This window comes from Salmo trutta, chromosome 15, assembly GCF_901001165.1.
Source record: "Salmo trutta chromosome 15, fSalTru1.1, whole genome shotgun sequence".
Lineage (NCBI taxonomy): Eukaryota > Metazoa > Chordata > Actinopteri > Salmoniformes > Salmonidae > Salmo > Salmo trutta.
Window position 1 is genome coordinate 8906236 of NC_042971.1, and position 26951 is coordinate 8933186.

Genomic DNA, 26951 nt, shown 5'->3' on the forward strand with positions numbered 1-26951 from the left:
GAGGAACAATTGTTATTTAATCAATTTTAGAATAAGGCTGTAACGTAACAAAACGTGGAAAAAGTCAAGGGGTCTGAATACTTTCCGAATGCACTGTATATCATATTTTGCTGCAATGTTCCAAGATAAGAGCACCCTTGCTGAGCTTTAGCTGCTGGTATTTGGGAAATGGAAGGGAGAGAATATCCTTGCAGGTCGACATTGATTGGGTCGTGTACTAGGACATGTGATTAGAGGTCAGGGGTGAAGAGCAGGAGACATAGCGGATGTCCTTCCTGAGTCGAGCGAAGTTTCACTCACACTGTGTGATTTTCTGGAGGCAGACCTACCAGGGTTCAAATAGTATTTGAAATTGTTCACATACTTGGAGCATTTGCATATTTTAGCCTGACTGGAGTACATGCCAGATAGTGGGGTTTGCACTTTTGGGAAGATTACATTGGTCCCATTGAGCCAGGCAAGCTTAATCAAGCACAGCTACAGTATTTGAAAGATGTCAAATACAGTTTGAACCCAGGTCTGTCTGGTGGACCCCTCCCTTCTTCACTGGCCACCAAATCAGCACTCAGATCAAACATAATAAGTAACCACTGGCAACATGAGAAATGACATGAGCAAAACTAAAATAGCTCGTAATAATAACACATTTCAGTGAATCTGGTTCAAAATTACAGACTACATTTTTTTACCGAAACACAAAGCAAACTAAATGTGATGGAAGCAGCTGCCATTATTGAATTAACCAACACAAGTCCCCATGCTAGCCTCTAGTGACCTCTCAGGATGCACACTGCTTGTAAGGCCAGCTAAGAAAATAACAGTTTTCCCCCAATGGGGCAGGTTGCCCAGAGAGAAGCTTCTAGGCTCTTTTCTATAGCTTTGAGTACCTTTGCGATACCCATGCCACTGGAACACATTTCTGAATCTGATTTGAGGCAGGCTGGAAAGAGCAAGAAACCTCTAACTGAGCATCTATGGGGGTAAAGAGGGAAAATCACGTATTACTGAGTAGTACCTCATAATATAATCGATTAAGTACTTAACCACTCAAGGAATTAGATATCCAATTTGTCCATGTGATTTCTACTGAGAGAAATAGTAGGGGAGTTTCGTGCTGTGAATCGAGGCTCAAGTCCTGAGCAGTGAGAATTCCTAGCGGTCAATAAGTCAAACTGGGAACTTGTAATATCATGTCGGTATTGAATTCTTCGTGTAATTTACAAAACAAAACAACAACAAGGCAGAAGAGAATAAAACAAATTTCCCCTTTGTGATGTAGGAGTTGTTTTCCCAGCATCTCCCAGTCAGTCTCCATCTTGAAACAAGTACACCACTTAGCGACAACAAAAATCTAATCAAACACATTGACATACTTGAATTCAACAATGAATATGAGCAATTTCAGGTCTCTACTTGACTTGTGTTTTCATTGATTTGATGGTCAAAAGAAACAAATGTTCAAAATAATCATAATCTAACACATTTTGATCTCTGTTGACAGATGTAACTCAGCACTGACTGGGGGATTCTGGGAAGTGTAGTTTGAATGCAGGTATTTCATGTGGAATTATTTGGAAGACTTGAGAAAGATGGCCGCCGCTAACATGTTTGTCCATTCCGGCTCCTGTGTACGTAGCAGCGTGAGTTTGGGGATGCACCTTTCGAGTTAGTTAGTTATCACACACCGGACTCCTCCTCTGATCCTGGAGGGAGAGAAACAGACATTAGGTTTACTTACCTCTCTAACACACAGAGAGACACTCACATGACACACAGGATGACAGGAAGAATAACACAAACGGGCCTCTTTCTAAATGATCTTTCCTCGATTAATCGCATCTTCTCTCCTTGCCTTCTTTCCCAAAATGTAATGAAATTAAACTTCCCTCCAATTCGGCTGATTTGGCGGTGAGAAGACGCAAAGAATCGCGGAAAGGCGAAGTGAGATAGAGCCATAGAATATACTAGCACATTCAAGTTAGAATACGGGAGCAGCTGTTCACATCACATGTAGCTATAATATAAGGATTGATTGAACACCCACCCTGATTGTTGTGTAATGTTTGGCAGTATAAACAAAAGTCTGTGTTGCGGTCGTGCGCTGGGCTGTGGTGACCGTGGTGGCGCCTGCTGCATGGGGGCGGGGGTCTGTCCATAGGGCCCCCCAGCCCTGGCCCCAGCAACTGGGGCTCAGAGTGGGCCTGCTGCACCCGCTTCTGCCACACTACATGGTGGGGCCCTCCACAGCAGGGCCAGTCCTCTAGGCCCCCTAGGGCCCCCATGCCCCCAGAGTCCAGAATGAAAGGCACAGGCACAGGCAGGTCAGGCGGGGGGCAGCAGTAGCTGGGGCCCTGGCCGTAGTGAATGTGGATGCTACAGTCGTCCTGCAGTTCCAGGCTCTGGTGGAAGAGCACCGAGGGGCCGTCAAGGACGCAGCCGCCGAGCCGGTCTGCCCTCCGGTTGGGGTGGCCTCCATGGCCGTGGTCCTGGTGGCAGCAGGGGACTGGGGCTGCTAAGGGTGCTGGTGCTACCAGGACAGGCAGGGGGCCTGACGGGGGGCTGAGGCTAAGCCCATGGTCCTGGCCCTCTATCCCGTGGCAGTGGGCCTCCCTACTGTCTGTGTGTTCTGCCTTAGGGTACTGACAGGGGCTGTGCTTCAGAGGGCACACTGGGAAGTCCTTGTCTAGAGCCGGGGGAGAACCAGAACCAGAGCCAATAGCAACAGCAGCCCCCTGCTCCTGGTCTGACCCCCTGCCTGGCCCCTGTCCCTGGGCGTGCTCCCGCTCCCCGTCCTCTCCATAGTGGTGGTGTCTGTGGCGGTGGTAGTGGACGTGGCTAAACACAGCCTGCGGCTGCTCCTCAGGGCTCCCTCGTCCTCTGTCTCTGTCTCTGTTCATCACTGAGTCCAGGGACCTTGGTCTCTGGGCCCCTGCCTCCATGCTGTCCCTGCGGCCTGTCCGTCCCAAACCCGGCCCGTAGTACACAAACGGATCATAGTCACTGCTCAAGGAGCTGCGGAACGTGGACCAGCTACCGTACACACCCTGCAGGGACACGTCGGTACAGTTGAGCACCGAGTCACTGGATGAACCGTGACAGGGGCCAGAGCTGGAGTCACTGGCCGGCCCATCTGCCAGGTAGCCACTGCGCTCCGTCCGGTAGCTCCCCCCAGAGCAGCTGCCTCCCTCGCCCCCCCGGCTGTGGGCCCCCCCTTCGGAAGCGCGGGGAGCAAAGGAGGGGGTGTGGTGGAGCCTGGAACTGGAGTTGCTGCGCTGGGCGGGGCAGCCAGAGCGGTAGGCGTGACAGGAGCGGTGGGACCCGGGGCCGTAGTGGGACCCCAGAGGGTGACCTGCCGTCCTGCAGCTGCTCCCGGCCTTGTGAGGCCTCCCGGGGCCCTCTGTAGGGTGGATGTATCCACAGCCGGAGCCAAGAGGCCAGCTAGGGAGGAAGCGGAGGGTCTGGGGGTCCAGGGGTGGGGAGCTGCTGTAGTGGCCCAGGGAGGGGTAGGGGCCGGAGGGGCCACGGGGGTAGTGAGGCCTCATGGAGAAGGGGATGGGATGCTGGGGGAAGGCGTGGGGGTAGGGGTGGGCGTGCAGGAAACGCTGGCTGTGCTCGGGGGTCTGCTGCAGTCTGCTCCTCTGGGGCTGACGTGACAGCTCTGTACCTGTGGAGCATAGGAACACACACAGTAAAACATACTACACACACACACACAGTTTGTAAAACTGGATTTTTGGTGGAAAAATTTACTTGTGCTCAAGAGTGGGTAAAATAGTCTTGTGCTTCCCCCATTCTAAGGCCTGTTGTAGGCGTCCCCTAGTGGTCATGCGATGTCATTACCCATGATGTTGTGCATGCAGAGAGGACAGGTGCGGTGCTGCAGCAACCAGGGGTCCACACACTCCTTATGGAACTCATGAGCACACGAGATGATCCTCAGGTCCTGTCCATCCAGGAACTCCTCCAGACAGATGGCACAGACGGGGCTGGAGTTGGAGCTGCTATTAGACCCCCAGCCCCCACGGTGGCGCTGTGAGCCCCCGCAGCCCTGAGAGCTGTACATTCGCGTCTCCAGACGACTGATGGCTCGCATGGTCTGCTGATGGACTGAGTCCTGTGGTCATAGAGGAAGAGGCCGTGTGGGACGGAGGTTAGAGAACTGGACTTCAGAACTGACTGAGATGTCTCAAAGTTCACATTTTGTTCCTCTCTGAGGGTTTTCTGGTGTATGTTCGAGCTGTATATACAGTGGACACTTGTGTTTGGTCGACAGTTAGAGTACAAGACCTGGTTGCAAAAAACATCTTAAGTTAATTTCCCCCTTATCTTTTTGCTTAAGGTTTCCCTAACTTTAAGTCAGTTGCACAAAACATATTAAGGTGAATTTTCCCTTTAAATTAAGTGAAAAAGTTGGGTCCATGCGGTCCCTTAAGTGCTTCATTCAGTATGGATATCAATGTAAACAGTATTTGTGCAATGCAGTGTCTTAGACCGCTGCGCCACTCGGGAGGCTCTAGTCCTATTCTTTAACTTTGATTCTTGGGTGAGATGGAGAGGTGAATCCAACATGTTGATTTCCTCTGCCCTGGTTTCAAAAGGAAAACATCCACCAGCTAGCTACTTAGTTAAACAATGTAAGGTGCACAATCCATGGCTACAAAGCTGTTGGCTAGCTATCTAGCTAGCTACTCTAGGTTCACTTGATGTGATAGAAAGTAATAGTTGAGAAAAAAGTAACTAACATAAACGCGGTTATCTTCTGAATCAATTTGTTTCACCTGTCTTGAATGTAGAAATTCTATTTTGAGATTTCCCAAAATAAATGCATCTGTTTGATGAGATGTTCAGCCAGTGAATCAGGTCGTCTCCATAGTCACCAGAGACTCTTTCTGCAATATGTTCCTTCAAACTACTGTAAAACCCTTAAATGATGCCCTTACCTAAGGAAAGGTTTGAGGGGCTCTCTGCAACACCCTTAAACAATTCCCTTAGGTAAGGGAAAATGATGCATTAAGGGAAACAGTAAGATGTTTTATGCAACCGGCCCAGACCTAAACCAATTTAAGATGGCTGTATTTTGCAGAGATAAAGGCTTCAGTATTGAGACTTGTGAAAAGTGTATGTGTTGTTGACTGACTCACCCAGGTTCTGTTGGACTTGCATCGGTACCGGAAGGCAAAGATCAAAACGATGGCCAGAATAGCCAGGACTATAGTGAGCAAGATACCAACATCATAGTGGGGCTGGAAAGAGAGAGAAAGAGTGAGATGTAATTACCATTTCATAGTAGAGATTGGGAAACATGCATTTAGAGCAGACCTTTGAGGGAATGTAACTAACAACTTCCATTATGTGTCTCTTGATATGCATATATATATAATAATAATAATAAATACAATACAAATATATGGCTATATAATAAATAAAAAACATGTATAAAAACATATATCATGTATTTATTATATAATAATAATAATAATATGTGATATTCGGCATGTGTGTATTCTGTTCCTTACCCATTTTGGGTCCTCTTTTTTGATGTCGATGCGGACTCTAGCCTCCTCGTTCTTGTTAACCAGTCCCATCAGCTCCTCAGCATCCTCAGCCTTCACCAGCACCACCGGAAGCGGCAGGGAGTCAGACTCATGCAGCTACACGTGTGTGTGTGTGTTGGGAGAAGACACACAATGGATAGAGGAGGGGAAGACAGAAAATGAATCATTGATAAAGCAGTAACACTAAAACTATTTTGTCTCTCTCCGTCAGGTCAGGCTATGCTACTTTATTGTCCTCTGCTCTCTCAGACGGTCTCCACCATTCCTCACCTCGAGAGCAGCGTCGTTGTCGTCGGTGACATCGAAGATGACAGCCTGAGCACCTCTCTCCAGTGCCAGGCGAGCCTAAGGGAGACGACACAGGAGAGATGACTGTTAACATAACATGTTGTTATAAAGAGGAGAAAGAACAAGAGAGAGTGAGGAGGAAGAGAGAGAAAGGAGAGAAGGTAAAGTGAAAATCTCACAATTGGATCTCACAATAGAGTGCAAAACAAAACTCCCCTGTATTTCGAAGCAGTGTAGTAATCTTCTACTGTACATGGTTTGCATAGTCAAGACTACATGGCAGTCATACCCCACTGTCTCCAAATGCCAAACAAAGCCAAAGTATAGCCCTTCTTCCTTACACAATCCCGACCTGGCTGGCTCTAGACAACCCACTACACACAGTATTATTGAATGGGAAAAGACTGCAGCCTGCACAGCACAAGCACTATTCTTAATGTAGTACACCTTGCTAGCAACACTGCTTGACAGTGACGCACATAATAACATTGTTAAGCCCGGACAGGACAGAAGATGGAGGAGTGAGAGAGATAAGAATCAATGAGAGTTGGAGGGAGAGAGGGATGGACAGAAAACACATGAGGAGGTGCAGGTGCCTGCAGCAGGTCACGTGGGGGGGGGGGGGGGGTAGAGAGAGAGCAATGAGAGGGGCTGTGTTGTGGTTACGTGGGCTGAGGGAGGACTGTATGCCATCTCCAGTTTCACACCAAAACAAACATGGCAGCAGAGCAGCAGGGCTGGGGAACCTGGGAGTAGAGAGTACACTACTGCCCACTAGGCACAAACTGGTTGAGTTGTTGTTTCAACGTAAGCATGTGGCATGGAGTCTACGTGGAAAATACATTGGATTTGTAATCACTGTTGTTTTGAGGGTGAGATTTCAACCACAGGATTATGTCAACATTGTAACCAATTTTCAACATAGGCAAACCTTGTATCAAATATGTTACATTTGTACCTTTGAACAACGTCAGATCTTCAACGTTATATTCACTATCAGAAGAAAAAATAAATAGGCTGGGCAGCACCTCCTACTGGAGCGTTGATGTACAACTATTCATTTAGTCTCCCATCAAGGGTTTTAACCAGACCCAAACCAGCTTTTATATTTGTCACTGACTCGCGATGTGCTATCGTGAGAATAATTATTGAGAGATCTAAATATATTCACAATTGCCACCGAAGTCAATCCAAACGGTAGGTTTAACAGAGCAAATTAAATGTAACCATACTTTATAAATCATATTTCATCAATGATAGTATTTAGGCCTTTAAAGCATTTTCAAAGTCATCAACAGCTACTGTCTCAATTCAACCCACGGTTCAACTAAAAACAGACAATACATTCGGGACTACGGTTTCAAGTTTTGGTTGATTTCAAATGTAATCTTCCAGTTAATCAATAATATGTTGGATTCATGTCTCCATCTTAACCAAAAATCTAAGTTAAAGAATAGGACTAAATCCAATCAAACTTTATTTAAAGTGCATTTCAAGTTTGATTAGATTAGATTTAGTCTTATTCTTTAAATTTAGATTTTTGGTTGAGATGGAGACGTGAATCCAACATCTCAGTTATGAATTTGTAGACAAACTGGATATTAAATTGTGTTTGGCTGTCAACGCAACCAAATATCAACATTTGAATAAGATCTTCTGCTTAGCTAGTTCCATCTGTGTATCTGTTGAGACACTGACTTAGTCTGGCTTTAATTCCAGTTTTTCTACAAATTAGTAATTAGTAATTTGGAATGGTGGATTCACATCTTCATCTCAATCAAAAATCTAAGTTAAAGAATTGGACCAAATTAAATCAAACATTAAACACAGGTTGATTTGATCCTATTCTTTTTTTTCTCTCTCGATCTTGTCTCATTGCTGCAACTCCCCAACAGGTTTGGGAGAGGCAAAAGTCGAGTCATGTGCCCTCCAAAACATGACCCGCCAAACCACACTCCTTAACCTGGAAGTCAGCTGCACCAATGTGTTGGAGGAAACACTGTTCGACTGACAACTGAAGTCAGCCTGCAGGCACCCAGCCTACCACAAGGAATCACTAGAGCACAATGAGCCAAGTAAAGCCACAACGCCCTATGGAAATCCCCATCACGGCTGGTTGTGACAGTCTGGGATTGAACACAGGTCTGTAGTGACACCTCAAGCACTGCAATGCAGTGCCTTAGACAGCTGCGCCATTCAGGAGGCCCTAGTCTTATTCTTTAACTTTGATTCTTGGGTGAGATATAGAGGTGAATCCAACATATCAATTATTATTTTGTAGACAATTCTTTGCTTTTGGGTTTACAACTCATTCGAACCTTGGCTGCAGCTCGTGGTCACTTAGTCTGCTATGTTAATTCTTAACTCACATGTTTTATATCCTCGGGTCAGAAATGGACGTTTCTGCCTTTAGGGCAAGTTCTCTGGGGGTAACTAGTTACGAGGCAAGGTCTGGATTTTACTCAGATCCAATTTAGACAACTAACTTCAAATTTCATCTTTACGAAAACATTCTCTTTGATCTGGACATTTTCCACACAATGTACAGTATGCAAACCTGAAGTACATAGTGTGAAAACTCTTCAAGTTACAATGTTTTCGTTATAACGTCGTCATTTAACTTCTAATAACATAACAAAAATAACATTCATTTTCATATTCCATCTATCGTCATATTCCATCTACCATTTTGGCTGACGAAACATATTGTCCCCAAGTCCATTTATTGCGTGTTACTGTTCAGAAGTAGATTCTCCATAGGCCCATCATACATTCCATCCCTCCATACTGAGAGGACCAAAGGGATTTTGTTTGCTGCCTTAAGATTTACAATGGGCGGGAGGTGTCATAAAACTCCCCACCTCCATACCTCTCAATCTCTCCCCCACTGGTGGGTGTGAGAGATATCTCTGTAGGATTATGGTCCACAGTAATCTGACCCGAACTGGCCAGTCATGACATCTCCCTCTGGTGGGTTAAACTTGGAAGGATTCTGCATGTTGCAACCCATCATAAGAATGACGATCGGATGTCCTGGTTTGTGGATCATCGTAGCAGTCCCCCGCTGGTGTTTTACCCTGGTAGGATTTCTGAAAGCTGCAGATCACCACCAGAATGGACATGGGAGGTCCGGCGATGGCTCTGTGTTCCGGCCCGTTGTCCGGTTGTCCTGGCTTGTGGAGCTAGGCAGTAACTTGGGCAGACGTTAATAACGCTCAACACTCACTCATCATTACATTTCTTCCCCAAATGAGCGGTGTTGTGGCTGTAACTGGTGGTTGTATGGGGAAGTTGTTTATGGCTCTATCACTTTCTAAATGTCAAAGAAAAGTAAAAAAATAAATGAATAAAAACATAAACAAAAGATATACCAAATATATCTAACACACCTTAATCATCTAATTTGGACTATGTTCTATATATGTCCAAGGTCTTGGCTAAATGACTCTATCATGGCATTGTCTCTAATGTCATATCGAGGGCGATCCTACTTGAAGGTGGGTAGTTAAGGCACTTGGAAAAATGGCACCCTGAAGGTCAAAGCTTATATTGGGGACATTACAGGGCTGACCTAGCGAATTCGGGAGAGGAGGCTGGGGATGCTGTGGATGGACACCCTGATGGGGTTTCAGGATCTACTGCCAAATTTCTGAAAATCGGGATCGCTTCTGTCTCACAGGTGATCCTAGTATAAGACCTCATTCGGTCTCCATTGCACGTGTGCGCCTGTGTACGTAGTAGGTACACTCGCCAAGGGAAATAAGACCAAGAATCATGGCAACAGTCAGGATGCTGTCCGGCACCATCCAAGACAGACCAATCTTTTGGCTTGTAGTGAGTCGGGTCAACTAAAAGTGCATCATCCAGTATGCTAAGATCAACAGTCATTGGTCCCTCGTACTGGATTTGATTTTGAATGGCTTGTGGTAACTCAAGCCAAAAGCGTCAGGCGTTTCAATCTATGTGTCTATCCTGCCGTCGGGAAGTTGGTATAGAGCGAGGTCGTCTATGTGGACAATCGCCCCCTCTGGTACCTTAACAAAAACAGTCTGGTTGGGGAGGTTCAATTGGGTGGTTGAGTCATGGCGTTCGTAAGTCATAGTGGAGGACGCGAACGGTGTGTTAACCAACCATCGATTCCCTACCACCACCACTTGTTTTCCTGATAAACTACGACTGGGGGAGTAGCAATTTTCACGTGGGTACTGTCGTGCCAAAATCCTACATTTAGAACCATTTTCAATCTATAGATATTCTCCAGTTCAACCTACAGCAGCATCTCTAAAAATCTCACTTCATTACGATCAATATCAACATGTATTGGGATTGCCGACCCCAGACTATAGGCCAAATGTGACTGTAACGGCCTTATCGTGGTTGTAGTAGCTGAGGTCAATATGTCGTGCACCATTGAGAGGGGCACTAGATATGAGGGGATTCTATTCATGGCCAAGTGGTCCATAGAAGAGCTAACATCACAGAGAAAATCCTCCAATAACAATCGAACCAATTGGACATGGGTATAGTCAGGGTTCATGACCTCTACTAGCTTTCCTACAGACAGGAGGGTTTTGTTCAGGAAATATTCAGGAACTATAATTTTTTTAAATATATATATACACACATGTACGCACATACACAAGTGTAAAGCTATCTGATAGCTGGCAATTAGGCTGCCAGCCAGTGAGTAGCTTATCCCTGCCTTGGTATCACTAACGCTAGCATACATCTCTAACAATAAACAAGCCAGCAAACGTAATAGTACCTCAAATTCCCTGACATAGTTAGGCTTGAAACCCAGTCAAAAGCCACATAACTATTTAACCAAACCCGACAGGACCTCTCTGCGTAAAATTAAAGTATACAGCAAAAATGTAACTACCTGGCATAGTGTGGATGTATAGTAGCTATAGCTACACCCTTGTAAACTTAGTGAGCTGGCTAAATAGCTCAGCCAACATTAGCTATGAACCAACTTTACCTTGCCAGTCATTATCACGCTAGCCATCTAGCCAGCCAGCCAGCCAGCCAGCCAGCCAGCCAGCCAGTTGATCATATGTGTAATTTCGTTGTTTTCTCATGTGCTAACAGTTCACTATCCACTGTATCCAAGTTCAAAAGACAGTTCCTCGGGGTGTAGTAGACGTGAACAAGTCAGGAAGTTCTTTCCTTGTGCATGTTTCAGCCATCTTCACAGAGTCAAATGTGCGCTCACCATTCTTGGTTTTGATCCACAAAGTCACTGGGTAGCGAAGGCCGTATGCCAAGCTAGCCTGACGCAGAAGTCTCTTCAGTGGGGAGAAAGCCATCCTCCTCTTGTGTAGTGTGGGAGAAAGATCCGGAAAGATCATGATTCTGGCATCTCCGTACTTGAGCTCTCCCTTTGCTCGAGCAGCAGAGAGGATGCGAACAGTGTCCTGGTACCGTAGAAATGTAATGACAAATGCTCTGGGTGCAACCTGACCAGGCAGCCGCCTCCGGGCCCTCTCGATCTCCAGTGGGTGCGCGGGAGGGGGTAGATACAGAATTTGGGGAATCCATTCCTGTAGAAAGGAGATCGCCTCTTCCCTCCACGGCATCCGGGAAACCTTGAAGTCTCAAATTCGAGCGCCTTTGGAAATGTCCAACTTCTTGTATTTTTGGTCCACTTCCTCACGGACGTCCAGGATGGCAGCCTGGTGGTCAGCATGGTCTTTTTCTAACTTTGTCACTCGTCCCTTTGTGACTTTCTGGTCTTCGTGGAGTTTATCGACCAGTACATCAATTTTGCTGAGGCGTTCAAAAAGTGTCTCTTGGATTTTGTTATACCCTTGTCCATCTCCATTCTGAACCATGCTGGTGCTTCTTCTGGGCTAGCATCCGCGGAGGCTGGAGAAGGGCTGTCAGAGAGGGGCATTTTTCCAAGCCTCGTCTGAGGCTTTGACATATTGGACATCTTTTGCTTTGGCGATAAAACATCTATTGTAACTTCCAACTCACTATTAACGAACAGGTAAACCGTGTCAAAATGCCTTAAAATTGTTTGAAATTTTGAGGACGTTACGCAGACGCGTGTTGTTAGAGCTTCGCCATTGTCGGAAGTCCTATGCAGACTTTTTAACAGCATTGATCACTTGCACTATGTACTTTTAATGTAATCTCAACTGCAATCCAGGTCATTTGGTTGTGCTATTAGATGAAGCACAGTGATAACACATTAAATTGTTGTATAAATACAAAATATGTAATATTGCATTCCCATTTTAACTTTGGTCTGGTTATAAATGGTTGAAAGCGCAGTGATAACACATTCAGATGACAACTAAACCCCCAAATCTGACATTGTTTTAACATTGGAATTTGGTTACGCTTTTAGATGGTTGAAAGCATCAACTTCTGGCTGTCTTTTTGAGTGGGTGAATAAAGGGTGAAATCTCATTGATCAATGTCTCAACCAAATATTACCCACATTTTCATGTTGAAATGACGTGGTGTGTCCAGTGGGTGGAAACCGGAGGACAGGACATACACTACGGCACAACTGACCCAGCACCTCCTGTATCTTAGAGCCTAACCGATATCTTTTTTGGGGTCCGATACCGATTCTGATTTTTTGTGGGTCAAAACTTTCCGATACCGATATATCTGCCAATATACTGTTTTACAGTGGGGAAATTAAAAAGTGTAATTTTTTTCCCAAACAGAATTCTCATAAATTGGGGCGGCAGGTAGCCTTGTGGTTAAGTGTTGGTCCAGTAACCGAAAGGTCGCTGGTTTGAATTCCCAAGCCGACTTGGTGAAAAATCTGTCTATGTTCCCTTGAGCAAGGCAATTAACCTTAACCGCTCTGCATAAGAGTGTCTGCTAAATGAATAAAATGTAAAATTGTCATCCAAAAGAGCAATTGTCCAATAACTATGCTTTAAATGTTGATTTCATACATCGTGACAATAATGACATCATGAGAATGCCCCCAAGTGTTCAGACAAGCATGAGATTCCCTTTTTTCATCCTATTTATTATCGGCCAATACCGATATAGCGTTAAAAGGCCAATATCGGCCAATAATATTGGTGAACCGATATTTCGGTCGGGCTCTACTGTATCTATCCCTAGCCTTTTCCCTTTCTAAAGAGCACCTATGGGCCCTGTCCTGAAAAGTTCTATGAGGTTTGCGTTATGTTATGTTTACATGCAAATTCCCCAATGTTGGGAAAATATAGCTTCTGAATATGAATATGGCGGTGTACTCTACAATAACCAAAGGCATTTTAAGAGTGTCCCTGAATAAATAATTTAGATCAACCTTTTCATCAATGTCTCAACACATGCTGTGAAGAGGGTGGCATTCCTGGTTGACTGACTGAATGGCTGCCAATATCTTTAATGAAGTGGAGCCGCAAGCTGAAACAACTGATCATCCAGGTCAAACACAACACTAAACAATGTCTAGCAGGTTAACATCAGCCCCAGGTGGCAGGGAGCCAAGAGGTAAACACACACGCACACGCACACACACACCACAAATCCAGGTGAAGACATCACTCAGCTAACCCATTTATCACAAGTTAATGTAAAAAACACTTAGAGGAACGGCTCCATTGAACTCCGATCAGTTTTTAACACTTCAAAAACCAAAAGGGAAAGTTAATACATGACTAGAAAAAAAGTTAATACATGACTAGAAACACACTCATTTCATTTGACTGTATACACAAACTGTCAAGAGCTAGAGGTGCACCCCTCCTTCCCCTGTTTCCTGAGTGGGTATTGTGAGATGTAAAAGCTGTTGAGTACTGTACAGATGCCGCATCTAAACTTGATCATCCTGTTGTTGCATGAATTTTCCTGCACAGCAGGATATGCAAACTTGAAGCGTATTCAAGGTTTAAAAAGGCTTCTAAAGTTTGTAATTTGTAATTTCAGACTTGATTTGCCCTAAAAAAACATTTATCAACCCCTACAAAAAATGACCATTAATTATAATCCACATAATATTTCACATTTCCTGTTCCTGCAGGATTATTTTTCTGTTGTGAGAAACTAGGTCAAATTAAGATATGGCATCTGTCTGTGTGTGTACATGTATTATGAGTGTCTGTGTGGGAAAGTGGGGCATACTGCATATTCTAATGGTCCAGTATTCCTCTTCCTCGAGCCACTCAGATGACTAGGGTTGGGATTAAAGTTCACAGTGTCAACGGTCATAAGAAGGTCAGATAGAAAATGAACATGTACATGTATCCCTTTGTTGTAGCATCCTGGCCCAAGTCAACAACCTCCAACCCATAATTTCATTAGGGCTGTAATTGTAGTATGCAGCATGAGACTAAATGGGGCGCAGCGACATGAGTAAGAAGAAGCAGAGCTTCAACATGTGGGAATCTGCTTTACCTGGAGTTCAAGAGTTCTCTACCCAGCATGAAACACACATGTCTTCTAATCGAGGTAATAAATGGAGAAAAAACTATACTTGTGGTATGGTACTGAGGACAAGCACACACACACACACACACACACGCACACGCACACGCACACGCACACGCACACACACAACGACACACGCACGGGGACACAGACACACACACACTCTCTCCCTACTAAATACTTTTAAATGGCCCCGACCACAGAGCTGCAAGACTACTCCACTAAAGAACCGCAGTAGCCATTTCAGGAATACATCATAATATTCTATTATGTCATTATAGTATCACAATGTGGACCGGTGGCAGTGGTCAAATGCTGGCTAATAATCCCATAGGTTTCTGTGAAGCCACAAAGCCGGAAAGGAAACAAACTCAAATAACAGAAAGAACTCATGCTATGACATGATTAATTGGAATTACATTAAACGTTTATTTTTTTACAATCCCTTTAACAAATGAAAACTAAATGCAGAATAAAACAAGGCAATGAGAGCCAAAATGTATGTGGAAACATTCCTGTTTTGTTATGGTCGGAGGAACAGTACTGTAACAGCCAGCTTTGTGGTTAGCAAACATCCATCCTAGTGATACAACAACATGATAGGACAGATTTGATCGGTAGATAGAAAGCACCTCCACTTGGCGTTTGAGCCAAAAACAAACTCTCCACTTGTGCCATCATGACAGATTTAACTTCATAAAAATTTCATCAATTAAAGTCTGACAAACCAGAGCTAGCTGTGTCAAAGGTATTATAGACTTATTATTACTGTACTATTCCCACAGAGTACAATTTACATTTTTACGTTTTTGTCATATAGCAGACACTCTTATCCAGAGTAGACTTGGGCGGTATACCGTATATACCCTATACCAGGGTATTTGGAAATAGCCACGGGATGGTTTTTCAATACTGCCAATACCGTTGAAACTATTTCTTTGAAGTTTATCAATACATTTTAATATTTGTAGCTACTTTTTAAATACACTGAACAAAAATATCAATGCAACACGCAACAATTTAAATTATTTTACTGAGTTACAGTTTACATAAGAAAATCAGTCAATTTAAAAAAATAAATTAGGCCCTAATCTATGGATTTCACATGACTGGGAATATAGATATGCATCTGTGGGTCACAGATGCCTTAAAAAAAGGTAGGTGCGTGGATCAGAAAACCAGTCAGTATCTGGTGTGACCACCATTTGCTTCATGCACCGCGACACATCTCCTTCGCATACAGTTGATCAGGCTGTTGATTGTTGCCCGTGGAATGTTGTCCCACTCCTCTTTAATGGTTGTGCGAAGTTGCTGGATATTGGCGGGAACTGGAACATGTCGTACACATCTATCCAGAGCATCCCGAACTTGCTCTTCTGAGCATGCAGACCATGGAAGATCCTTGCGACATGGGGCCGTGCATTATCATGCTGAAACATGAGGTAATGGCGGCGGATGAATGGCACTACAATGGCCTCAGGATATCGTCACAGTATCTGTGCATTCAAATAGCCATCAATAAAATGCAATTGTGTTTGTTGTCTGTAGCTTATGCCTGCCCATACCATATCCCCACCACCACTATGGGTCACTCTGTTCACAACTTTGACATCAGAAAACAGTTGAAACCATGATTCATCCGTGAAGAGCACACTTCTCCAGCATGCCAGTCGGTTACAACGCCAAACTGCAGTCAGGTCAAGACACTTGTGAGAACAACAACCACGTAGATGAGCTTCCCTGAGACGGTTTATGAAATTATGTGCAGAAATTCTTCAGTTGTGCAAACTCACAGATTCATCAGCTGTCCGAGTGACTGGTCTCCGACGTTCCCGCAGGTGAAGAAGCTGGATGTGTACTATCTGCACTCAACTTATGCAATAAGTTAGGAGATAAAGCAGATCGCTTTCTTAATTTCACCTGTCACATTATTTTACATTATGAAGCTTACAGCTTAATAGCACAATGGGAGAAAGCAGGAGTCCATCTGTGTATTGACAGGGGTAGCGTTTTATATGTCAACAATGTTTTTTGCTTCAATAGCGTGATCAGCGACGTGCAACTATAGTTTTTCTTCACAGAAAATACATTAGTGCCACACATTTGGCAGAAATCAGCTTCATTTTAATCTGATGACAACAGAAGTGCAACGCTATTTGGCTGGCAGCCACATAAGTAAATGAGTTTATAATGAAAAAGTATTTTTTGCAAAAACTGTGCATTGCCATCAATGTTTATCATAGAAAGAATGTAGCCAGCTACATTTATTAATGTTTTGTTTAAAGTTAATCTCGCATTTTACCGGAGAAAAGTAGGCTGGCTTCACTGACCGAGAAAGTACAACAGAAAAGCAGCTACACATCAGTCAGAGCACTATCTAGTGATAGAATGCCAATTCGTGAATTCTCATCCGAGTGGAAAAGTGCAACTGAAGCACAAAATTACTCTGATGCCGAAAATAGACGCCCAATGGGCTTTTTGCATTTTTTTTTGGTGCCGCCTTGTGTACTAAGCCGGTAATATCGTAAATCTCGGGCTGAGAGAAGGACTGTATGACGATATGAAAATCTGGATACCACCCAACCCTAATCCAGAGTGACCTACAGGTGCAGCAGGTAGCCTAGTGGTTAGAGTGTTGGGCCAGTAACCGAAAGGTTGCTGGATCGAATCCCTGAGCTGACAAGGTAAATAAAAAAGAAATCTGCTGTTCTGCCCCTGAACAAGCCACTGTTCCCCGGTAGGCTGTCAATGTAAATAAGAGTTTGTTCTTATCTGACGTTCCTACTGTAGTTAAATAAAGGTTACAAATTAAACTAAGTTAGGTTAAAGAAAACACACACTGTGCCTTCAGAAAGCATTCACACCCCTTGACTTTTTCCACAGTTTGCTGTGTTACAAAAGTGGGAATAAATGGATTTAACTGCAACTTTTTTTTGTCAACGATCTACACAAAATACTCTGTCATGTTAAAGTGGAAGAAAATTATAACATCAATATATCTTGATTAGATAAGTATTTAACCCCCTGAGTCAATACATGATAGAATCACTTTAGCAGCGATTACAGCTGTGAGTCTTTCTGGGTAAGTCTCTAAGAGCTTTGCACACCTGGATTGTACAATATCTGTCCATTATTCAAAAAACTCTGTGAAGTTGGTTGTTGATCATTGCTAGGTAGCCATTGTCAAGTCCTGCCATTGATTTTCAAGTCAATTTAATTTAGAACTGCAATTAGGCCACTCAGAAACCTTCAATGTCATCTTGGTAAGCAACTCCAGTGTATATTGGCCTTGTGTTTTAGATAAGTGTCCTGCTAAAAGCTAAATTTGTCTCCCAGTGTCTGGTGGAAAGCAGACTGAACCAGGGTCTCCTCTAGGATTTTGCCTGTGCTTAGCGCTATTCAGTTTCTTTTTATCCTAAAAAACTTCCTAGTCCTTGCCAATGACAAGCATACCCATACCATGATGCAGCCACCACCATGCTTGAAAATATGAAGAATGGTACTCAGTGATGTGTTGTGTTGGATTTGCTCCAAACATAACGCTTTGTATTCAGGACAAAAATAAATTTCTTTGCCAAATACTGTGAAGTGTTAATTTAGTGCGTTATTGCAAACAGGATACAGGATTTCTATTCGGTACAGTCCTCTTTTCTGTCATTTATGTTGGTATTATGAAGTAACTTCAATGCTATCCTCAGTTATATCCTATCATAGCCATTCAACTCTAACTGTTTTAAAACACCATTGGCCTCATGATGAAATCCCAGAGCAGTTTCCTTCCTCTCTGGCAACTGAGTTAGGAAGGGCGCCTGTATCTTTGTAGTGACTGGGCATATTGATACACCAATCCAAAGTGTAATTAATAACTGCACCATGATCAAAGGGATATTCTGTCACACCCTGATCTGTTTCACCTGTGATTGTCTCCACCCTCCTCCTTGTGATTGTCTCCACCCCCTCCAGGTTTCGCCCATCTTCCCCGATATCCCCTGTGTATTTATACCTGTGTTCCCTGTTTGTCTGTTACCAGTTCCTCTTGTTTGTTCAAGTCAACCAGCATTTTGTGCCTCCGCTCCTGCTTTTTCCAGTCTCTCTTTTTCTCGCCCTCCTGGTTTTGACCCTTGCCTGTCCTGACTCCAAGCCCGCCTGCCTGACCATTTTTCCTGTCCCTGACCCTGAGCCTGCCTGCCTGCCGCCTGATACCGTTGCCCCACCTCTGGTTTACTGACCCCTGCCTGCCTTGACCGGTCTATCGCCTGCCCCTGTTGGAATATTAAACTATTGTCTATTCGACGTGGTCTGCATCTGGGTCTTACCTTAATACCTGATATATTCAATGTTTTTTTTTTTTATATACCCATCTACCAATAGGTCCCCTTCTTTGCGAACCATTGGAAAACCTCACTGGTCTTTGTTGTTGAATCTGTGCTTGAAATTCACTGCTCAACTGAGGGACCATACAGATAATTATATGTGTGGGGTACAGAGTCATTTAAAAAGCATATTAAAAACTATTATTGCACATAGAGTCCATGCAGCATACACTACATGACCAAAAGTATGTGGAAACCTGCTTGTCAAACATCTCATTCCAAAATCATGGGCATTAATATGAAGTTGGTCCACCCTTTGCTACTATAACAGCCTGCATTCTTCTGGGAAGGCTTTCCACTAGATGTTGGAACATTGCTGCGTAGACTTGTTTCCATTTTGTCACAAGAGTATTATTGAGGTCGGGCACTGATGTTGGGAGATTAGGCCTGGCTCGCAGTCAGCTTTCCAATTCATCCCAAAGGTGTTCGATGGGGTTGAGGTCGGGGCTCTGTGCAGGACAGTCAAATTCATCCACACCGATCTCAACAAACCATTTCTTTATGGACCTCGCTTTGTGCACGGGGGCATTGTCAGGCTGAAACAGGAAAGGACCTTCCACAAACTGTTGGGAGCACAGAATCGTCTAGATTGTCATTGTATGCTGTAGAATTAACATTTCCCTTCACTGGAACTTAGGGGCCTAGCCCAAACTGGCAAGAGTGTGCAAAGCTGTCATCAAGGCAAAGGGTGGCTACTTTGAAGAATCTCAAATATAAAATATATTTTGATTTGTTTAACACTTTTTGGGTTACTACATGATTCCATATGCGTTATTTCATAGTTTTGACATCTTCACTATTATTATACAATGTATAAAATAGTACAAATAAAGAAAAACCCTGGAATGAGTAGGTGTGTCCAAACTTTTGACTGGTACTGTATATACAGAATTTACATGAGCTCTCTGCCTAGGCTGCCACTACTGTAGGTGCCATGAAAACTATAGAACAGTGTGTGAGTGTGTGTGTGTGTCTGTGTGCGTGCGTGCGTGCGTGTGTGTGTGTCGGGCCTTCTCTGTTGGAGTCACTCTGTGTTCTCAATGAATAAACCTCTGATGTTTTCATTTCACACACAGTCACACACACACACTCACACACACACGCACGCACACACGCACGCACGCACGCACGCACACAGTTACACAGTCACACAGACAACAGACAGACAGACTGTGTCTGAAGTTTTCCATCGCCTGACAAGATCACTCTGCTTGTTAATTTGTTATGCTGAAGTGATTGCTTTTATATGGCGTGTACGTGTGTGTGTGTGTGTGTGTGTGTGTGTGTGTGTGTTTATGCCACATAGGCCCAAGCCAACTTCATTTCATCCTGTGGCATAGTCCCTTCATCTGCAGCCAGGAGAGGGAAGAGAATGGACACACACACACACACACACACACACACACACACACACACACACACACACACACACACACACACACACACACACAGCCAGACTGAATCCCACTATATAAAGCAGCGTAGCTCTAAAATGCATTGACATGTAAGATTACAGGACTGGTTTACATCTGCATGAATAGGCAATAGGCAAAGACAGCAGGGAACTCTGCGTGTAAGATCCATCTCACAGTTTGTCCAATTTTCTTAAAATAACGGCTAATAAATTATAACATTAGAAACAAACCGATTTGACAGTACAGTAGTATTATTTTGCTAACCATAATACACTTGCCATGACAACAGAGGGTTTGAGGGAAACTAGAAAAAGAGAAGGAAGAGAGAGAGAAGGAGAGAGAGGCTGAAAGCATTAAAATGGGTAATGACAGGGTCCAGTGAGTAGTGAGCTGGGTCTACAGGCCTACAGGTCTGAGTTAGCAGGGTGGAAGTCTCCCTCTCTCTGTCTTCTGTCAGACAGACCGGAGACCAGGTAGGCAGGCAGGCAGCTGAAGTGAAACAGTGAAAGTGAAGAGTATAGACTACACCAGCATTATAAACATATGGCAGGTGGTTATTTGGTTTAGAACATTGAAGGAATTTAAAAGTACAATATGTAAGAATTTTTCATTAAAATAACTCTAAATGGTCATAATAAAGTGGCAAGCATCAGAGAGTGTTTAAGTTTATGAAGATTAGATAACTTCAGACCCCAGTGTTGCACCTGTAGCAGCAGCTGAAATATCACTGGGTTCGATTTGCTGGCAAATCTGGCCTGCGCGCTCTGAGAGGGATGCAATACGTAAGAGGCGTGACCATTTATCTCTCTGAGGACACCAACACAATTCAAGTAAACCTAATGCGAAAATATTTGCTTCCCTAAAGCGAAAGTATTTGCTACCCTTGCATACTAGGGATATGCTTTCAACAGCAGACTGACAGCAAAATATCCACACAAAAAAGTTGGATGAAAGTTGTGGAAAGACCAGGGTGATCGGACGGAGTGGATAGCAGCTTATTTGGGAATTGAAGGACGGTAATGCCTTCATCTGCAGCCATTTTCCAGGAGAGGTTAAAGTGGAGACAATAACACACACACACACAAACACACACACAGACAGGCAGACTGAACCCCACCATATAAATCCCACCATATAAAGCAGCGTTGCTCCAAAATGCATTGACTGGTTTGAATTAGCATGAAAGCAATAGGAAAACACTGCAGGTACCTCTGCGTGTAAGATCCATCTGACAGTGTCCAATATTCTTAAAATATCGTATAAATAAATTAGAACAGAAACAATGTTATTATGTGTGTATAAATGTAATGGCGTGTACAAGAACCCGTTGCGCACCAATACATAATACATGAGCATAACAAACAAACAATCTCTGACAAGGACATGAGGGGAAACAGAGGGTTAAATACACAACATGTAATGAATGGGATTGGAACCAGGTGTGTAGGAAGACAAGACAAAACCAATGGAGAATGAAAAATGGATCAATGATGGCTAGATGACCGGTGACGTCGACCGCCGAGCACCGCCCGGACAACCCATACATTTAGTCATTTAGCCAACGCTCTTATCCAGACCCATATGACAGTACAGTAGTATTATTTTGCTAATCATAATTTGAAGGACCGTAATGCACTCAGCTTGTAAGCTAAACTCAAAACTTGGCTAACGTTAGCTCTGCTTGAAATCATACTATCTATCTATCTATCTATCTATCTATCTATCTATCTATCTATCTATCTATCTAACTTGTCATCTAATGTTAATTGTACTATGTTTCAGGAAAGAGTCATATTTTGATGACTCATTGTAGAAAGATCGCAGAGGAAGCTAGCTAACTACCTAACTGAGCTAGCTAGCTAGCCAAGGTAGTTAGCGAGTTAGCTACTTTGCACAAGGTGAACTCGCTATTCAGAATCTGTCAATATGATTACAAATCACATCTTCATAGTTCCATTTCGGTCCATGCAATGTAGCTAGCTAATTACCAACTGGCTATGTAGGCGTTCATTAGTAAGCATATCAATTGTGACCATCATGTTTCATTGTATTTCAACCTTTCGTCTGGAAATGGCCAACCCTGAAATTACTCGTCACAGTCAAGGGATAAGATGTGCTTCGTAACATTAATTACAAGGAAGATACTGACTTTATCTATGATTCAATTAATATTTCACCAAATATGTTTTATCTAATTTCAGTCCAGAAGACGAAGGAAGTGGAGGCTGCTGAGGGGAGGACGGCCCATAATAATGGCTGGAACGGAGCAATGGAATGGCATCAAACACATGGAAACCATGGGTGTTTCTCAAAATGCATACTACCTTGCTACGAGCTCACAAATTGGAGTTCGAGAGGTTTGGAGTCCAGATCAAAGTATGCAAAATGGAGCACAAAGGACACTTCTCTAATCCGTACTTCGTTTGTACATATTTTGAAGCAGAAATTATGTAAAGAAATATGACGTAATCACGTAAAAATGTTGCTACATTTCTTGAAATCAATGGTGGCTATTATTTGAGCTGAACCGAGAGAAAATACACCCTGACATCGAAATTAAATGTTGTCAATTCATATCTCATATGTTGCCTGACTACAATATGAATTAATAAATACATGCTGTGTTAATTTTGGTATGTTTACCTGCATGCGTACAGTAGATCACAAGCCCATAATAAGTCAATAGGGCTAACTGGCTATCTACTAATACTGTTAGCTAGCCAGATAGCCACGAAGAATTGAATCTATCTTGCATAATACTAGTTTTAGGTCATTTTTGCTTGTTAAACTATCTGGTTGGCTACATTATTACGATTCACATATGCCTAGCTGATAGTTATGAAGTAAAACGGTTGCTTTGTGTATACTGTTGACTAACCCCATTCCGTCCAAATTTGCGCAAATTTGACATTTGTGCTTTAGTTTAGACAACATCTGTGTCCTGTCAAAATGCACTTCTTGAACCAATGACAGAAACAGCTGATCGAGGCATGGGACAGCCCAGGCTTCTGCAATTGAAATGAGTTTTGACCAAAGCTATAAACTATCTTTGGTTTACTAGCTAATGTGCGTGAGCTGTTGTAAATGTACATTATTGAACTAAGCATTTAGTTGTGTACTGCAGTGGATGAGGAGCTTGTTGCTTGCGCTATTGTTTACATGACTATACAACTCCATAGCAAAAAATATTCTACTGTAGAAATACATGTTTTTTTTGCCACTGCTATCAATTTCCTCCACGAGAGTCCAAACATTTTCTTTCGTGAACATCAATGGTGAGTCCAATTGTGAGCAGGCACTCCGTCGGACAGGCCGTCAGTCTAGCACGCTCGTAGAGCATGGGGCACGAGATAAATTGTGTTCAAGTGCAGGCATATAATTACTCTCACTGCCACTGGCGTCAACATTGTGCCCAAAACATTTAATAGGCATAACTTCTATAATTAATTAATTCCTGAATTAAATCTTAAGTGGACCCCATGTATTTGAATTGCAATCCTCATGGTAGTAACAAATTGTATTAACTTTACACTTCGGACTAGACTGATTCTCTCACCTGCTGACATAATAAGTGTGTGTGTGCACATGTGAGTCTTTGTCTGTACTGTGTGTGTGTGTGTGCGCAAGTGTGTGTGAGTATATGCATGCGTACTGTGTGTGTGAGTATAGTGTGTGTGTGTTGCTGTGTGTGAGCACAGGGTGCTTGGTGCTTGCCGCTGGCTGTAGGCAGCCGAGCTGGTTGGAGGAGGAAAGGGCGTTTCACCACTTGGTATCCATTACTCACAGGGCTGCTTTGATGTGGGGCTGGGGGGAGTGGCGTGTCAGGGCAGGTAGATGCTACGCTCTCAGGAGTGCCCCGACTAGCCAAAGGGGATGGGACTGAATCATAGACCGAACCACCTCTTTCAACTCTCTCCTATTCCTACTCCCTCCAACCCCTTCCTCTCTACCCCCGACACACACGCATACCCCCTTCAAACCTCGTTACCCCTCCTCTACCTTCTCTCACCCCTCTCCAACAACCCAGATACACACTCATACCCCCCTCCAACCCCACCAACTAGGGCTGGGAATTGCCAGGGATCTCACAATACTATATTATCACAATACTTAGGTGCTGATATGATATGTATTGCGATTCTCACAACTCTGTATGTATTGTGATTCGATACTGCGATTTTATTGCGATTTGATGTTCCAAACATATTGCTCACTAACTATACGTCTGCTGCAGAGAGACAAGAAAGAGAATGAGAAAAAGAGTTTTGGTTCACTATTTCAAAAGTAGATGTGGATGAACAAGCTATAGGATGAAAAATACCGGCGTTTTGGCGCAGATACCAGCCGACTAGCCCTGTCTAACACTACATACAGAAGCAAAAATAATACAAAATAATAATACTTTAAAAAAAAACATACAAATCGATACTTGGAGTCAAATATCGATATAATATAGTCCAAAAATAATATTGCGATATATAACTGTATCGATATCCCTCCCCATCACTACCCCCAACCAGGTAGGCCGTCATTGTAAATAAGAATTTGTTCTTAACTGACTTGCCTAGTTAAATAAAGGTTAAATAAAATAAAATAAAAATACTAACCCTCCTCACACGTCCTACTGTAAACCCCTGACACACACTGATAATCCTGGGCTGGTCCACCTCTCCGCTCCCCTCCCCTGGAGGAAGAGGTTCTGGCTGGAAAAAGTTATTAATGTGAGCTGAGCTGCAGATACAGTATATACAGGTAACTACCAAAATAAAGGAAACACCAACATAGTGTCTTAGTAGGGTGTTGGGCCACCAGGAGTGGCCAGAACCGCTTCAATGTGACTTGGCATAGATTCTACAAGTGTCTGCAACTCTATTAGACCATTCTTCCACGAGAAATTCCATTGTTTGGTGTTTTGTTGATGGTGGTGGAAAACGCTGTCTCAGGCACAGCTCTAGAATCTCCCATAAGTGTTCAATTGGGTTGAGATCTGGTGACTGAGACACATGCACACCTACCCACCCACCCTTTAAACGTATGTACGTACGTACATATGTAGGTATGTATGTAGGTATGTATGCATGTATGGATAGTTATGCCTCTGCTCTCTGCTCTAGTGTTCCACCCCCGTGGTCAATGGGAGCATTTCACTCTCTCTCTTTCCCTCCTTTTCTCACTACTTATTTGTCCTTCTTTCTATGATCCCTTCCTCTCTCCCTCTTTCTTTGATCCTTCCCTCTCCTTGGCTGCCTGCCGTTTCTTCCTCTCCTCTCAACACTACAGTTGTTGGCTGTGCTATGGCTGTACAGTGACACAGATTTGCAATGCAAAACACACGGTGATAGAGAAAGACCATTGTCATCTGATAGTGTATCACTTGTTAAACACATCCCAGATACAGACATTAAATGACTTGGAAGTGGTATGGCTGGGGGGAGAAGGGGGAGGCGGGGGCTCCAGAATCTCCCATAAGTGTTCAATTGGGTTGAGGTCTGGTGACTGACACACACACACACACACACACACACACACACACACACACACACACACACACACACACACACACTTTAGACCTTTGAGACCCCTTATTCAAATACACTGAAATCTCTTCTTCTAACCATGGTAGCCAAAATAATGGGCAACTGGGCATTTTTATACATTACCCTAAGCATGATGGGATGTTAATAACTTAATTAACTCAGGAACCACACCTGTGTGGAACCACCTGCTTTAAATATACTTGTATCCCTAATTTACTAAAGTGTTTCCTTTATTTTGGCAGTTGTACTTACATACATACATACACTATGTATGTATGTATGGATGGATGGGAGGTATGGGAGGTTACTGCTCTAATCTAGCGTTACAGCCCTGGGGTCAATGGGAGCATTTCACTCTCTCCCTCTCCCCCCTCTTTTCCACTCATTCTCTTTCCTTCTGTCTCTGATCCCTTCCTCTCTCTCCCTCTTTGATCCTTCCCTCTCCTTGGCTGCCTGCCGTTTCTCCCTCTCCCTTCACGCTACAGTCTTTGGCTGTGCTATGGCTGTACAGTGACATAGATTTGAAATGCAAAACACAAGGTGATAGAGAAAGGCCATTGTCATCTGATAGCTTATCACTTGTTAAACACATCCCAGATACAGACAGAGTCATGTGACCTTTCACACGACAGACCACACCAGACACTGACACTGACTGTACCACCTCAGCACAAGCATTAGGCTAATGTACATTCTCCAATAGTGTTCTTGTTTTTAGTGCTATTTTTCTACTATACAACTATTACTATAACACGTAATACGCACAAAGTATTTTGAAAGAAAACAAATCCTGTCTGAATCCTACTTTGGTGTGGGGCTGTGAGTGTCAGTTTAGGGAGAGTAGCCATGCTCCTGATACCTCTCTCTGTTGACTGTTCTAATCTTAGTTGGAACACAAACACGTCACCTCTCTTCATCCTTCCATCTCTCCATACCTCCTACACAGAGAGATCAGTCTTTTCTCTCTCCTCTCCTTCATACAGGCCGTCCTGTTCCAAACTACTTTCAAATCTCTGCTGTGAAGAAACATCAAATACCACAGAGGACTTATAAACCCTCTTTATTATTTGAATTGCATTCAATCAAGAGGCTCAGCTGCCAGGGCCAGCCATTGGTTCTCTTTGAGGGGTGAAATACATTTAATTCCAGACACTAGTCTGCTACATTCCTATCAAGCTGATGAAAGGAAAAACAGTGTTTTATTCTCCATGCTGAGAGATGAACCCTTCCTGTGCCCTGATTCTCTGGGAAGTGTACACATTGGATTGGTTTAAACATGGATTAGACTTGAGGGAGTTTCCACCATATATATCATATATGTTCTTTCCTTTTCACTCCATAAAGGGAAGTGAACAAGTGCACACTTAGGGCCGAAGG

At 43.5% G+C, this 26951-nt stretch overlaps 1 protein-coding gene across 1 annotated transcript in view; it reads right to left on the reverse strand.

Annotated features, from left to right (window-relative positions):
- Nucleotides 1–680: 680 nt before the first annotated feature.
- The window catches only part of LOC115148431 (E3 ubiquitin-protein ligase RNF43-like), a 176113-nt gene continuing 149842 nt past the window's right edge, over nt 681–26951 (reverse strand). The window contains exons 3-8 of the mRNA XM_029690319.1: nt 5826–5900; nt 5517–5651; nt 5142–5243; nt 3841–4114; nt 2045–3664; nt 681–1703 (exon numbers count right to left, since the gene is read on the reverse strand). Of these exons, the coding sequence (XP_029546179.1) occupies nt 1678–1703; nt 2045–3664; nt 3841–4114; nt 5142–5243; nt 5517–5651; nt 5826–5900 (2232 nt within the window). The 3' untranslated portion in view covers nt 681–1677. The remainder of the gene's footprint in view (nt 1704–2044; nt 3665–3840; nt 4115–5141; nt 5244–5516; nt 5652–5825; nt 5901–26951) is intronic.